The 16,535-nt window shown below is 41.9% G+C and overlaps 1 protein-coding gene across 1 annotated transcript in view; it reads left to right on the top strand.

Moving 5' to 3' along the window:
• The window catches only part of lrmda (leucine rich melanocyte differentiation associated), a 134,329-nt gene that overhangs the window by 77,988 nt on the left and 39,806 nt on the right, over positions 1-16,535 (top strand). The window contains exons 2-3 of the mRNA XM_008298841.1: positions 13,966-14,092; positions 15,486-15,625. Coding sequence (XP_008297063.1) covers positions 13,966-14,092; positions 15,486-15,625 — 267 coding nt within the window. The remainder of the gene's footprint in view (positions 1-13,965; positions 14,093-15,485; positions 15,626-16,535) is intronic.

The raw sequence follows: 16,535 nt of genomic DNA, 5'->3' as shown, positions 1-16,535 counted from the left end.
ATGCTGTTTCAAGATGTGTAGTTGCTTGTAGCCTAACAAAGAATTAGGAAACACATTTTTGAGAAGCAGTCAGAATAGATTAGTACAGTTAGTTTTCGTATTAGCATTTGTATAACACATTAACTATACTTGTGCATGAAGGCTAAAAATGGAAAATCTTCTAAGCGGACCAAATTGTTTTTGTGTATTGCTATTTCATATTTAGCTAAATAAAGCCGTGCTAAATTTGTATTGTGTTTATTCCATATTGTGTCTTCTTATGATAGCACATTTCCATTAGAAGGATGCTGAGCTTCTTTCCAGCGGGTTACATTGGAAGAGCCCTCACTGATGATAATGAAGGCTATTTCTACAAATAACAGTAATTACACATCACCCGCTTTTGAAATGTGACAAAGCAGACAATGTTGCTTTTATTGAATTCATTATGTTGACATGCACTACATCCTTTTCATTTATCTGCCGTTCGTTCTGGTCCGGGCGAACGTGTAAAAACTGACAACTATGCAGAATTTTTTGTTTTCTCCATTTGTGGCTTTAGATGAGTGTTTTCTGTGCTTTTTTTTTTTTATCCCCCCCCCACATACATACCTGACCTTAGGAGGAAGTATGTATCTCCACTGCTAAGTCTTGCACTGTTGTTAAAGTGGCTTCACCACATAGGGATCAAAAGTAAACCCCCCCACCCTCCTCTCTCCCTTCACATCCTGTGTCATTTCTAGCTGGGAAGTATTAATCTCATACGGAGCTTCAGACACCTCTTATCTGGCTGGCAGGTTGACATGTAAGGGGATATTTCGTCTTGATTCCAGCAATGAATGCGGCACACAGGCTATCACTTGGCCCACGCTGCATATGGAAGAGGAAAAAATCACACCTTTTCTTTCAGTGACTTCCATTTTCATTTGTGGCTCCCTCCGCTCACTCTTTCCCTGTCTCTCTCTTTTTTCCCCTCTCTCCTGGAAATTATCACCAGCCATGTCAGGAGCCCTGTCGGATGGATGGAGGTGGGGGGGGGAGAAATGTGTCACACTGCCTCTTAAGTTTCTGATTGTCTAAATGACACAGAATCTCATCATACAGCTGTCTCCCTTTCTGACACTACAATTACCCATAATTCCCTCTGTCATTCACTGTCTCAAGGTTAGTATTTTATATCTTGAACAGAGGGCAAGGACATTTACATTTGGAGGATGAAATAAAAAAAAAAAAAAAAAAACACAGGACTGGAGAAACACAAAGTTTTGTTGGGCTTCTATGTGTTGAAAGCCTTTTTAAAGTGGCCGCATGTGTGGGTTTTCTATGGTTATTCGTTCTTGATTTTTGGAGAATTAAAGCCCTTTAAAAAAATGATCTACGGTGTAACTTAAAACACATATTGTAAATTACCTTTCCCCATTATCTTAATGACTGGTAATGACCAAGCTCCTTGTTCCAGCCGACGCCATTAATCAGCCGCAGTCACCAAAATAATATTCGTTGATACTACCCATCAGAAAGTGGGTGTAGTCTGTCCCTCTTGACAAAGTGTGCTCAGTGAAAATGGTCCATTATCATGCCACGTTTTACTCCATCATCTCTGATATTCTTCTATGGTCTCTGGGTTAAACAGTACATCTTCCCATCCTTTTTACCCCATCCCTCGAGTAAAGTGTTCTTCAAAGGTATATATTTCATTGCAAGATGACAGCCTTGACACCATAATTGACCTGAGAGCTTCCATCTTACTCTTTGGAAATTCTCTGTTGTAATGTGTGTCAACTAGATAAAATGATTCCCATCTCCACTTTTCTGTGGATTTCCATTTGCAAAGACAGCTGACTGACTGACTGGCAGAGGCTCCATTATCGTTCTGTTTGAATGTCTGCGACTGGGGCGTCGGGTGCCGGCGAGAGGGCAACCATTGTTTAAAACGCGTAAACCCTATACATTAGTTGAGCCTTTGCACGGTTTAAGTAGTTTGTGGTAATGTTGGGACTTGATATTCTTTGTGAATGACGCTTTGCCTCGTCTGACAGATCGCCTGGTCTGACTGTCAATGTGTCATGGTTTCATGGAGGTAAAATTGGTTTTAAGCTTTTATTAAATTCACTAATGACTTCCATAATGTTCATATTATTAAACTGGAAATTATCAGGAATGGGAAAGCAATGTACATTTTCACCTCTGAGGGTTTTTTTCCCTCAGCTTGCTGGTGTTATTAGTGCATTACTGAACATTAAGACAAGATTTTATCATTTTGTGTTGTACTTATAACAGAATATTGACTGAAATGAGATCTCATAAATATACAGAACAACGTCTTTTGTTGCATATGTACACACGCTGTATAGTAATTAGACTATTACAAGCATTTAACTGGTTTCAAACTCATTTAATTCATTCCTCATAAATGCTAGATTGCATTCTTACTTGTCTTTTTTTTGCATCTGTTTCCCCTCATTCTGTGTGTCTATCACATTCATCATGTCACTTCCACTTCTACCAAATCCACTATGAAAAAGAAAGACCCCTGAAAACCTTTCTTTTTTAGTAAAAAAGACAAGCACTGTTTCCCTCTTGTTCCTTTTTTCCTTCTTTTTTTTTTTTATTTTTGCTTCATTTTCACATGTGGCTATAAAAAGACATGCTCTGTTTTTGTATGCCATGTCATATTATTAAGTTTCACGCTTGCTCCATGAACCTGAGACATATTTTCTGCTTTCCCTCTGGCTAATTGGGAGATTGTTAGGACTGTCTCTATCCAGAGCCTGATGCCCCCAAATGTGTCAATGTGCTGGTATGTTGCTGCTAGACTGCATGTCTTCTTGTCAGTTTGGGGCATGTTTTTTCTCTGCGGTTCGTTATTAGATTAATTAACACTGTATTGACAAACTGTAAAGGGATTGTGTGATCTTTTCTCACCTTTAGAGACACCCTTTTCTTCTTGCATTTCCGATCAAAATAATAATGAAACGTAGGCTCTCTTTAAGGTGCTCTATTGAAAGTGAGAGGTAAACCCAAAGTCTCTTTTTATTAAACTTTTTTTTTTATTATTAGCACAGTGTACTGTTGTGTTGAACAAATGTGACCCATGTGTTTATTTTCCCTTTGTCCAAGCTTACAAAGTAGAGGCCGGCTTTATGTGCCCGAGTAAAAAGGTTTCAGGGGAAGCGGCACTTTTTGGGGGGTAAAGCTGGGAGGCTAAAACAAGCTTTAAAGAGGGTCCAGTCCTGCTCAGGTTCACTGGTAAGCCTGTTGGACATCCGGCTTTGTTCCTCACATAGACTCCTTATCAGTGGCCTGATGCGGTTGTCCCCTCGCATGTTCCTCTTGTACCTCAGCTGGGCCAATTCGATGGCCTAAGTGCTCAAATTGAGCCATTTTGTCTCACTTTGAAACAAACTAGGACCTATTATATGAGTGTGTGTGTTTTTTTTTTTTTTTTAATTCATACCCCTCCTCCTTGTCTCCCTTCCACGTTGGCCTTGGTCTATGTAGGTTGTCAATGCCCCCTGCCTTTCTCTGCTCTTAAGTTTGAAGCTCTAGCTTTGTGAGGGGTCAGTGTTTCCACTCCAGCAGTGTCAACTTCAATCTGGGGCGATTTGGTGTGAAATGTGTTCCATGGTGTGGGGGCTTGCAGGTCAAAGCCCCAGTAATTGATGTTGCTTATTCATCTGCTTTTCCTTGTCTACTCTCACCACAGCACAGCAGCCGTTTTTGTTTGTCTAAATTGTTTGAAGATTTACTGTAGGTCTTAGGGCTCTGAGAAGCATTCCCCTGCTGCACTTTGTCTGTGTTCCTACCTAGCAGGGGGTTCAGCACTGGGACACACAATGGTGCCTGCACAAAAGAGGCTTTCCCCAACACAAGGCCTGGAGGACATCGCATAGCATGATACTGAGCACTGGGGGACACACAATGGCGGAGGCACAAAGGAGGCTTCTCTTAAGACAGGACTCAGAGGACATCTAGCATGACAAGCAGGGCAGCTCTCACTGTAATTAGCCATGGAACCAGCCTGGCCAATGGCCTTATGAGATCAGTGAACTATCTGTAAACAGTACTAAAAAAAACTGAAAGGAGAGAAAGAAGCTTATTGGCAGGATTTTGGTCTTGTGATGCAGCAAACTTAAGAAAAATGAGCTGAATATACGGTGTTGCAATAGATAAGACAGCCATGTTTGGAAACCAATACAGCCCACTGGCTGGATCTCTCCTCCTCAGAAACACTACCTGCTCGCTGAAGTGCCGGATGAAATGCTGGATCTGTTTAACCACAAAGAAGAACATAATGACGGAGCCACGTTTAATCTGGCCCTCTAGCATGTCAGGCGACTGCATGGGTGGTATGTCCTCCAGGGCCTTTGAAGAGGGGCGATTTAGAGAAGAGATTTGGATCATTACACAATAAAGAACACTTCATAAGTACCGAAGTGAGTTGGAGAAATGACGGTTAATGATGTTGACAGCAATTCACCTCTGCTGAATTACAGAAAGATTTGACTCAACTTGCCTTCTTTAATGAGCCTCACTCTGTAAAGGTAATGGGCCAGCGGTAAGACACAGAGAGAGGCGACGAGGGGAGACAGTGTGGAGAAAGTGAGAGAGAGAGAGAGTCAGGGATTTATTCTCTTTTTTTTTTTTTTCTGCCGCCCATGGTTTACACAGGGCAGATAGGCTGCACATGCCTCAGAATGGACAGAAAAAAGTAAAGAGAAATCAGTAGTGCAACAAGGTTGTTTGACCCCGATTGTTAAAGTTGAGTTTCCAACGTGTGCCTGTGGATCATGAGGTCTTGTGTTGTAGCTTAACCAGTCCATGCTATACATACAGTAAATGCAAAATATGTATGTAGCTTTCAAATATTCTGTGATACGATAAATATTCAAACTCACACACACGGTAAAGTTTTCTTTATAATGTGACGGGTTTTCTACAAATAAGCATCCATCATTAACTATAATTTCTTTGGAAGTCTGTCTTCTTAATGTTATTCTATTTTATCAGAAAAGCCTATTTACATATTGCCAGAGCAAAGACGCTGATTCTGGCCTACAGCTTGTTTGCTGTTTCTAATCTTTGCGTGTTTACATGCAACTTTGTGACAAAAACCTTAACTGACAGTGCGACAGTTGATTTGCAGTTCTATTTTTTTTTTCCCCACATCTGACTGTCATCCCATCAAAGTAACATATCTGTCGGTGTCTTTGAGTGTTTCACGCTGAATGATAAATATGTACATCCAAACTGGGATTCAGTGCCAATTATGCATCGACAGAGATGTCACAGAGAATGTAGCATTTAAATTAAAATGATGGCATTCAATTTCAAACTGCCTTGTGCGGTGACATGTTCTATTATCTCCTCGCATGGTGTAAGACAAGGCAAAAACAACAACGATAAAAGAAGGAACTATCCCAAAGGTCAAATCAATAACTTTGTTGTTTCTCAGGTTTTTTTTCTTGTTGGCACACCTCCATGTCAATCATGAAGCCTATTAATAGGTTTGTAGAAACGAAACGTACTTCTGGCTTTTATTGTTACACTCAACTTCCTCGTTAAGGCCTTGAAAACCTTCCAGCCTCCAGTAAACGCTGCTGTAAACCTCACCAGGAAAATCTGATAGTTGGCATAAATTAACTCTAGTTATATGGATTTCTTTATGAGGAATTTACAATAGCAATCTGATCATGTTACATTGTGCATGGGAGCGCAGCAAGCTCTGTATCACATGAAAAAGAAATACAAGGCTTTATACTTTAATTGGCAGGAATACTTGTCTAATTATCACTTTTCTGCTTGCTCTCCATGCTGAGATTATGTAATTATCTTTTTGAAACACTGTGGAACGACGTTGCTTTTTTTGTGTGTCATTTCTGAGACGCTGCTGTACCTGACACTCAGCAAGCCACTTAATAATATGCTAGAAAGGCAGCTAATTATATCATAATAATGGCGTGATGAAAGCAATAAGGCAGGCCCGGTGAATGAGTGATGGCACTGTTAGGCTGCTCGACTTGTATCTTTATCTCAAATTATTGGAATCCCACTAAACGGCAAGATCTTTAATTACTTATGTGTTTATTCATTAAGCCACGAGAATTTGGGTTCTTTGTATTTGTTATCATTATGCAAATCGCAGCCTATGCTAAATGATAGGTTTCTCCGCAGTGATATTTTCAACAAATTGAATCCCTTATCAAGTTAATTACTCCATGTTTACAAGCCCCCCCCTAAGCTTGGATCCCCCAATTAAAGACTACACCTGTTCCACGTGTGGGATTTGTATTTGTTACATGTGTCATTACATGTTCTCCAGCAGAGCATAGGTTTGTCAGGGGGGAAGAACCACTACTTAGACCCCTCACTGGGCTCCCAGACTTCATCCGGCTCCAACAAGCGTTTGGTGTTGTCTAGTTACAGGATTCTTTACAGCAAAGAGGCAGGAACACAGCTGACACACACACATCCGCAGGACCCGGGGAGGGGGTAGATGGGTAATCTGACGGAGGGCGAGCCCGAGCACCAGCAGCGGCAGCATCAACAGCAGCCGTAGACTGCTTTCGAAACTTTTTAATTAGCACTAATTACCTTTGCAGGAAAATGTTGAGGCTTGAAAGGATTTGTGTCAGCAAGTGGGAGATCAAAGATTGTGGTGCTGTGCATTTTAATCTGAACACTGAGGGGTAATAGGGAGCTGTTTGTGTGTTGGAGAGAGGGGTGAGAGGAGGGAAAGCATCCCAGGTGGTACTTGAGTAGTCTACCTCTAGTAATGCTGTCTACCAATCACACCGCGGGTCCCGTCACATTAGAAAATTTCCCACTAATATAAAGAAATTAACGGTTTTTTTTTTCTAATTTTTTTTTTTTTATTATTATCATTGTTGAATTGAATTACGGCTTCCCCACACTTTGTTCATTTCCTCCTTTATCTGTGTGCATTGCATTCCTCAGTGTCAGCATGTGCACACGCGTGTGATTTTGTGTGCACCGCTTCATCAGACTGACAGGCTTTTCATAGAGGTGGTTTTTAATGCATGCCTGGACATCACTGTGGCAGGGTCATCCATCAGACATCAAGACAACATCGATCATTTGCCATGAAGAGCGCGCGGGGTAGTGATTATTTGCTATTAGGTGGATGCTGAGGCATACAAATGGCTGGCAGTTGACAGTTGAACTCACTCTAACGTAATGCGGGATGGCTCCCCCTCTCAGGGAAATGTTGACAAGCACTGAGCCTGAACACTGTAATGATAGAGTGTACAGGCAGACAGGGGCACTGAGGGATTCTTCCTCACAGATTGCTGCATCTATTATTTAATGTTTTTTTTTTTTCTTTTCTTTTTTAAATTTTATCACAAGTACATGAGTTCATTTCCAGCTACATGCTCTTTATGCGACGTATTTGCATTCTTTTACTCGTGGAAAAGTCAGTGTTTATTGTGCGGCGTACTTATTGCAATATGCTTTGGCTGATTGATCCTGTCATGGTAGTTTTATGGTTTTATGTACACTTAAAGATGTTCGAGCCTATGTAGCATGCATGAGAGATCGTGGGCGCTTGTTTGTTTCGCATTGATGTCCTCGCTGACTGAGATGCCATCGGTGAATTGATTTTCAGCTCCTGTTCACTGAGAGAGGGTGGGTGTTTGTCATGTGGATAGACAACTAATCTTTCAATACAAACATTCACAAGACACATGGCCGTACTGTGAGCACAGTCCAGGCACTGTGAGAAGGGAAGTGTTGTATAGGCTATGATGATTTATTTCGCAGCGATGATGTATTTCACAGTGTACAATTTGGTGTTGTACATGGGAAGCAGCTGTCATTCTGTCTGGCCGTGTAACAAACCCTCACTTGCTGAAACTTGAACAGAGACATGCACCTTTTTTGCACCGATCTCTCAATTTCTTCCTTCGCTGGGAAATAGGTGACTCTCTGCTACCTCTCAATTAGGTCATTGTTAGAGCTTAGACTTCATCCTGGGCCAAACTGGGGTCAAGCAAGGCTTATGAGGTTGGACCTGACAGGAATGTCTGTCATGTCCTTATCCCCTGGCCAGGGTTGGTCCAGGGTCATTAATCAGACAGGGATTTGAGGTGCAAGGGGAAGCATGAGGCCAGGTGATGCTGACCTCAGTACAGTGGCTTTGATTTTGTCTGGCCCTGGCTCTTTACGAGTGTGTGTGTGTGTGTGTCAGGGTGTGTGAATTGACAGGATCGGTCCTTGTCTGATTCACAGTGCTCTCAGCCCCTCTGCCAGCGCTAATGACATTGAGAGAGAATATTAACCTCACACACTCAGCAGGAATATCCACAGGGGTAGTCTATAACTCAGACACTGCAGGATCCACAGTGATAGTATCATTCAAATCCACAGAAGTCCGTGGTGTATACATTTTCAGCGATTGAATCTGCACTTCTCGCGTAATAACCTCATGTAGAATGAAGTGATGAGCGGCGATGTTTAACTTCTTCGTCAACAAAGAACTTTGCTAATTATATTTCACAGATTTCCTCTCGCTTGAATTTGTTTATGCTCGATGAAAAGATTTTTGTTTTGCAAATGATGTAACCCTCTGTAAAGTTCAATCTGGCACGCCACTACCAATTGACAGCTTTGTAGCTGCTGATGCTTTTACACATAGGCTATCGGGAGCAAGCATAGTGCAATATTCAAACAGATTAAGAGTGAACCCACATAAAGAAGAGATTCGCTGGCGGCGCCAAATGTACTCTAATGATTTGCATTGCCATTAATAGTAATTTGCAGCTGCCTGGGAGGAGACGTGTAATCCCCTTTCCATGTGTGAATTGACATGCATTCAGGGAAGGCTATGTGTGTCCTGGATGTGTGATCTTTAAATGACTGCCACCTGAGGCTTGGCAATACAGAGGGAGGAGTGCCACACTGAGCAGTGACTGTCTACATGTGAGCAAGATTTTTTTGGGAGGGAGGGGGAAGCTGTGGGGGGAGATAGAGACAGATAATGACAGTCTAATTTACCATCACCATCAGAGATGCATGTACAGAACGGCGCATAGGCCATAAACTGTAGCTGGAGGCAAGAGTGCTGGAACAGACCTGATCAGCACTGTGTGGAGGTGGTAGGAGGGATGTTGGGGGCTGAAGGGGTTGCAGGGCATTAATTTGCTTTACAGATAATGCCATCTTATTTATCACGAGCTAATCCTGATAGCGTTTTGATGCCGTATTTTGGTATTTTTGGATGTTTATTTGTGTTTTTTTGTTGTGGGTTAGAGTGATGAAATGCAGCTGTGCTGAACTAATGGAGATTTAGTGTATTAATAGGTCACATATTTTTCTGATATTGTCACAGAATTGAATGTGTGTTTTCATACTGTGCTTTCTCACACACAGCATCACTTCATCACACTATAAAAACATCAGGTCTAGTCATTTAGGCAAAAAATAGAGTGAAATACAAATGCTTCTTGTCATTGTATTGTTAGTTTAAAGACAAGATATAAACAGGATAAACACTCATAAAATGATATTTTCTTAAAATTTGTAGATTTTTAAATTTGCTTTATCTCAGTAGAAGATTGCTATGATTATTTTAAGGCTAGATTTGGGAATATGGGTAATTTAATGAGTTGTGCATTAGAAGAAAATACAGCAGGGTACAGAGTAGCAAGAACTGCCGGAATATTTCCTGACTGTTTAACGCAGAATAGCTCTCCAGTCTCTTTACTTCATCTCCAGCCAATCCTCCTCCATTCACCTTTCTTATTAAGTTTATTAAAGCCAGTCCACATACTGGATTTTTCAGGTCCACTTCCTTTTACCATTCATTACAGTACCTTATCCTGGCAGGCAATTTGAAGTGTGCTCTGAATAGTCCATTATGCACATATGAAGGCCATCACGGCCCCAGTATTGGTCAATTCATCAAACATTTATCTGTTGCCCTCTGAACAGGACGTCAGTATGCCTGTCACTCTGCAGCGCGGCCCTCCGTTTAGAATAACACTGCAGTGCTTTTCTACACTACTGTAACCTCTGAGAGGACATCAGCTCTTGAACTGCGGGATGCAGCTGTGAGGGCTCTCTGGCTTTTCATAGCGTGTGTGTGTGTGCTTTTTAATCTACATTAGACTCAGGAACTTTTTAAGTATTATAGCGCTAGCTGCAGGGATGTCGCCTCTCTGATCTCTATCACCGTAATAGGCAACGCTTTGAGGTTCTTTGGCATTATGGCTCTGTAACGTATAGCTTTAGCAAACTCCACATTTAACCTCTTCAGTGTTTCCAAAAAATTCCCAACAATGATTCATTTGGGCAACAGTTCCAAAAGCAGCAGACATAAGAAGGACGGCTGTGTAACACATGTAAAAGAGCCAAGGCTGCTGTTCTTCATTTTTCATGTGTTGCCTGAGGATATCCAACATGACACTTGTGCACACCATTGGCAGGAGTGACTGACATTTCAGCCAATAATGGTCGAGAGTTTTCTTCCCTCTGTTGTCAGCAGTGGTTTATCAATCACTATGTCTGCATCAGTATTAGTGTATTGATCTTGCAGGGCTTCTCTCCGGGTCAGTGTCTCCTCTCCAGCGTCCTTGTCTGGTTTTTTTCTACATCCTCTCCTGCTTCCTGTGCTGTGTTTCTACTCCAGCTAAATATTAGCCACTATATCTGCTCTCTGTGTTCAGTAGACTGGATCTTTGCAGATAATGGAGGTTTCAACACATACATGCACTACTTATGTAAGCTCCAAAGCACACAGACTGATGCACACAGGGCTGTATGATGTATGATGGTGGGCTTACACAGGCTAAGTGGTAGTCAAAGCGTAAAGACAGCCCGTGTGAAGTATTAGCTCTGACAATGAGGCTGATCATAATTATCTTAACAAGGAGAGGATTCATCGCCTCACCTCGTTAAAGCTACCGCTTCTCTCTCTCTGTCTGCCTCACTCTCCCTTCTGCTAGGCAGAGGTTTAAGAAAATGCAATTTGATCACACATTGCTGTAGAAATCTTATTTTTCCCAATAAGTACAGAGGTGATGCAATATGATGTGAGCAAATTATTATTTGTATAACTTATTCAAGAAAGGGGTTCGTTTTTTTTGAGTTGTACATGAGCATTAGTGTCAAGCAGTTTCATCACAATAGCAGAAATGTGAAACCTAAAGAAATGACATTTACCATTTCAGTGAAACTCTAGAATAAAGATTACTGAATGTTTTTATGATCGTGGTTATCACATACATTTCTAAAGCTGCGGGATTGAATGAAAATACATTACAGCATTGTAAAACTGTGTTTTTTATGTATATTTACCGTAAAATGTGTTTGTGTTTTGCCTGTGTTTGCCGTTTACCAAATAGCATTGGGACCGGAGTCAGTTATGCTCATTAGTTTTGTTAAAAGCAAAACCCTTTTTTTTTTTCTTCTCTCCCCCATTTTTTTTTTTTTTTAGGAGCCAAAGTACTTTAACTGCACTGCTTAAACTTTGTTAGTTTTCCAAGCCGCACATTAAAACAAGAAAGCTTATAAAAAGTAATGAAACCGAGTGTGGAAGTCTGCAGAGGGAGCACGGCAAACTGGAGAGTATTAGAAGTTCAATCCCTGCACTGTAGCTAATGCTGGATGGGACTCAGTGGCTCTCCCCTGGCTGTGAATTTAACTGATTAAATCAGCCAGTGCACGCAGTAGTGGTGACATGAAAACAACAATTAATAAGGCTCCCCCCTGTGCCATGCGGCTCCCTTTAACCGAGCAGCTAATAACATAACCCACAGGACTGCAGCCCAACATACACACACACACACACACAGACTCATACGCTCATACACAGGTGGCAATAGTTCGTTAGGAGCCTCTGTTCACAGTAAATGAAATAACGCTTATCCAATGTGGTGCGGGATTGTGCCTAACTACACATTAACAAAGATTATACTCGCAGATTAATTGCACGTTGTACTGAATTCCCTGTCAGTGCAAACACAGCAACTGGGCTGGAAAAAAAATACAAATAGCATTTCTTGTTTGTTGCTTTAGAGCCAGAAGTCTAGTCATAAGTTCTAATATGGACTAACTAGAATTTGCAGCAGTAAATTGACCAGAATAAAGAATAAAATTAATTCTTCTATGTGAATTGTGTAATTTCCATCCGTGTACGCTGTAGCTGATAGGCCTCTTTGCTTTCGTAATTGAGAGTCCCACTGTGGTAAAAAAACACAAGCAAGACAGAGAATTTCATAAAACTGGCACATCTCTCCATTCATCCATCTTGCCAGTGCATTAATCAGACCCGATAAGAGGTTGTCAGCTAGCAGCTTTGCCAGCACACAGGCTAGGTGCTGTCAGCTGGTATCAAGTGTCTACGTGTGTGTGTGTGTGTGTTTGCAAAATGTTGATGTCTTAAAATAAGGCTGCTCCGTCTGCCTCATTCGCAAGTCAACAATGAATTTGCTGATTTGCTCTTTTCCACCCGAGAAGATAGTTGCAACACTTTGCTTTGTAGATCAAAGTTTGCTGGCGGTACGTCCGCCGTGTGTGCCTGTATGAGCTTTTGGATCGGCGACTACGTCAAAGTAAGCTGATTGAAAAGCACAAGAGAAACAAAACAGACAAGACTAAAGGTGTGTAATTAAAGTACACTTGTAGGGTGTCTAGTCAGTGACCATTCAGTCTTGATAGCTTCATAGTGTATTTTTTGTGCTGTACAATGTACTTCAGCTACTCATCTTTTTTTTATTACTTCATATTGCTTTGCCAGCATCTTTTCCGCAAATGTTGCTATATATTATACATTGCTCCCCAACACACTGTACACTGGTTCTTCCCATCCATATGCACAAATTGTGATCCGAGTTGGTGCACACAAGGCAATCATTGATACCAGACAGATCCAGGGAGGTGCAATAGTTCATTCAGACATCATGCATTCTCAGTTTGTCATATAGCAATGTGACATCATTCAATGAAATGTGTTTTTATATATTGTCAGAGTCATTTGTCTGCTGTTACTTTAAGCATACAATATTCAGAACGAAGGATTTTTGAAAATGTAGAGTTTGGAATAAATAAATAGTATAGTCAGACATGCTTAATAATTAAAAATCCCATGTTAAATTAACAATGCCTATTATGTGAACTGTAAGAGGTCTTGAGAAGTACACCGTCTGCGCTCTGTCAGATTGAATTGTTTTGAAGTCACCCAGGACACTTTAACATGGCACGCTGACAGTGTGAAGGATTAGACGACGCAACACATTGCCTTTGTGCGGCTTCTGCGACTTGAACTTTGCAGGGCCCCAACATTACTTCTAACACCACCCTCCGTCATTTTTATGCCTGTGTGAATGTGGGTATGTGTGTGTGTGAGAGACGGAAAGGAAAAGGAGTTGAGATGACCCTTCACCTCTCTTTGCAATGTGTCATAAAAAAAAAAGGAGCGGAAAGGCAACATGCTTCGCTTAAAAAAAAAAAATCCTTTGATGTTAAAATCCCAACACTAACCCCTATCATGGCACAGTTACAAAAAAAAAAAAAGTTTCCCGTCCATTCCGTCTGTGATTGTGAGTGTATTCCGGTTGCTCTGTGAAAATGATGGATGACAAGTTAAATTTGTGTCTGGGGAGTGAAGGTGAACTGTGACAGAGTGATTTGTCTTGGGAATGGAGGGTTAGGGTCAGGCGAAACTGGGCGCCTCAAGGCACAAGACATTGACAAATTCATCCTGCCCGCCGCATTTCTGAAGCCTTTTGTTTTGAATCCTGGCTACTCACAAGTGACCCCCATCCCTCATCCTGCCAGCCGCTGAAGGATGCCTCACCATGCCAGGGGAGCTCAGCACCACTAATTCTTGTCATTCACTTCTCTGACAGGCCCAGACCCATACTCTCCTGGCGTATGAAAGAGAGAGGCTGAAATATTTATTTCTGCACAATAACGGCTGACCAGATTTAGAGCCATAACAGTTTTCCTGTTTCCTTATCATTGCAGGTCACTGGCAGGCCTCAAAATGTTCACTGAGCTGGAAGAGCTGGTCGTCGACAACAATCTGCTTGGAAATGACCTCCAGTTGCCCAGGTTACCCAACCTCCACACCCTGACACTCAATAAGAACCAAATATCCTTTCAGAGGAAATCACTCACTCCCTCTCTTATTTTGATTTGCAGCCTACTATGCAGACATAAATTACAGGCATCAGTATCTGAATCAACAGTTTATCCTGCTTTCAGTCTTATGTCAATACAATCCTCTATTGTCTCAAAGTTTGTAATGCTGTGGCTTTGCAGAAAACACTGTGTTGCAAAAGAGAGGAGAAGAACTTGGCTGTCACTGAGCTCCACACAGGAGGAGTTTTTGAGCCACAGGGACCTCTAGTGGAATCAGATTTTACAGTCAGCATATCTTCTTTTTTTTTTAAAGAGAATAAAAAGTATTGGATTAAAACCGCATCCCAAGAATGAAAGATTATATATATGCAGTTTGTTTAGTGTTGGTTATATCTTTATGTATTAATTTATTTATTGGAGAAAAAAAATGTGGTTTTTTTGTTATATGTGTGTCCGATGCATTCTGCTTTATTACAGTTTCCCTGCATCAGGTATTTATTTAGTCGCTAACCACGCAAAAGCACGCTCACACTGTGATTATAACACTCCAGGCTTCTGCTTGCCATCCATTGTAAACAATCTTAAAACCAGAGCTCTGCACAGCACACCCTAAATTTAAGACACAGACACATTGCGAGGCTGTTTATGATCAGTCAGAGAAGTGTGAACTTCCCCTCGAAGCTTCAGAACAGGTTTAGCAATGTGTCCTGTTTTCCTCTGGTTATGCAGATCCTACCGGGTAACGATGCTCGCTCTCTCCCTCTCACACATTTTCACACACACACACACACACACACACACATGCACTTCCAGAGTCAACATTAAAACTGGGACTCCTTGAAGTGTGCATCTGGGACTGTGTGCTGAGTTTGGTTGTGAAGTGGTCGGCACATGCTAATAGGCCAATTATGTACATCCTGTCGTGGCACAGTGCCATTTTAAAGCTCGAGCACTGCATTAGTGCAGTTGTATTTTGACACTTTGGGGCTCAATTTTCCAAGTGAATGTATTAGTGATGAATGTGCCTGCTTAGAGGCTGTTTGTTTTTTCCACGTTTCGCAAAAGTTTTCCACAGCACAGCTCTGAGAAGCACGGACTGTTTGAACCACAGGGCATCCATCATTTTGTCACTGTTCTGCACCCGGCCACCTAGGAAATGAAAGAGATCGAGAGAAAGAGAGAGAGCAGGAGCCAAATTGTGTCACTACTTTATGCCAAAGCCTGCACCTTAAATTGCCCCTCTGTCTGCCCAGTCTCACAAAGCCACTGACTAGCCTCTTTGAGCACCTCGGTAAATTTGACAGTGACGTGTTTTAGTGCAGACAGGCCTGGGAGGGGCTGTGTGGGTAGTAAATGCTAATGTAATTAACAGCGCTAGGTCCTTGACATCCGCCCTTTGACACCTGACTGATATCGAGGCCCTGCTGGAACACTTGGCTGATGTGACCCCGTCACTCGAGTACCTAAGCCTGCTGGGAAACGAGGCTTGCCCCAACCAGCTGGTCAGCCCGGATAAGGACGAGGACGACTACCAGAGATACAGGTCCGTAACTACTTGTGATGACGCCACAATGATACAACTGGATGAACGTGTGGGTAGATGGATAAATAGATAATGTTCTGTGTGTGTGTTTACATTTTTATTCAGACAGTTTTGATGCTAGCCCATTCAGAGTGATAGCTTTTTATAAGTAATGGATTTGGAGATGTTCCTTTTCTTTAACAACCAGCTCCTGCATTTCATAAGCAGACTGCGGATTCAACCACATCACTCTAAAAGCTTTGTCAACTGGCCCCTCTACACTCCAGTTTGCAAAATGGATTTCATGTGTGACTAGTCACCACCACAAATGAGTGTTTACTACCCTGCCTTACCAGAGCAGATGATGCATTAAACATCAAGCCCGGCCTCAAGCCATGCAATATGACCACCATTTGTCAGGGTCCTTTACATGAAATGCGATAAAAGGCGAAAAGCATACTCTCTTTTGTCTGTTTTAGCCCTAAGTGCTTGTTTCTGACTCTGTGTTGCCTATTAATCATTTACCACCCATGCCTTTCTTGAATAATCTTTCTTCTCCCTTTTTGTCTCCCTTTCTCCCCCCCCTCCCTCCTCCTCGCTCTTACTTTCCCTCCCCTTCTCCCCTTTTCTCTCCTTCTCCCCCCCTTTCCCCTCTTCTCGCATGCTTATCTTACTGGTGAGGAAAGCTGTTCTGTTTTGACTGACAACGTCTACGGTCCTGTAATGTAATATTCATAATGTGTCACATAGTAAAACATCAATTTGAGCGTGATGCAGATTTCATGTCTGACAAGGTTAGGCTGTATGCAGGTCGTGACAGCACTGGCCTTGGGCAATAAATACCCAGCCCAATGCCTCAGGAGCTTTCGGTCTCTCAAGTGAAATACCCTGGTGCACTGCATCGGTGCCCCAATTAGTGCAGTGACATAGA

The sequence above is a fragment of the Stegastes partitus genome, unplaced genomic scaffold, assembly GCF_000690725.1.
Source record: "Stegastes partitus isolate 25-593 unplaced genomic scaffold, Stegastes_partitus-1.0.2 Scaffold1355, whole genome shotgun sequence".
In the NCBI taxonomy this organism is placed as follows: Eukaryota; Metazoa; Chordata; class Actinopteri; family Pomacentridae; genus Stegastes; species Stegastes partitus.
This window is presented reverse-complemented; position numbering and strand designations above follow the sequence as displayed.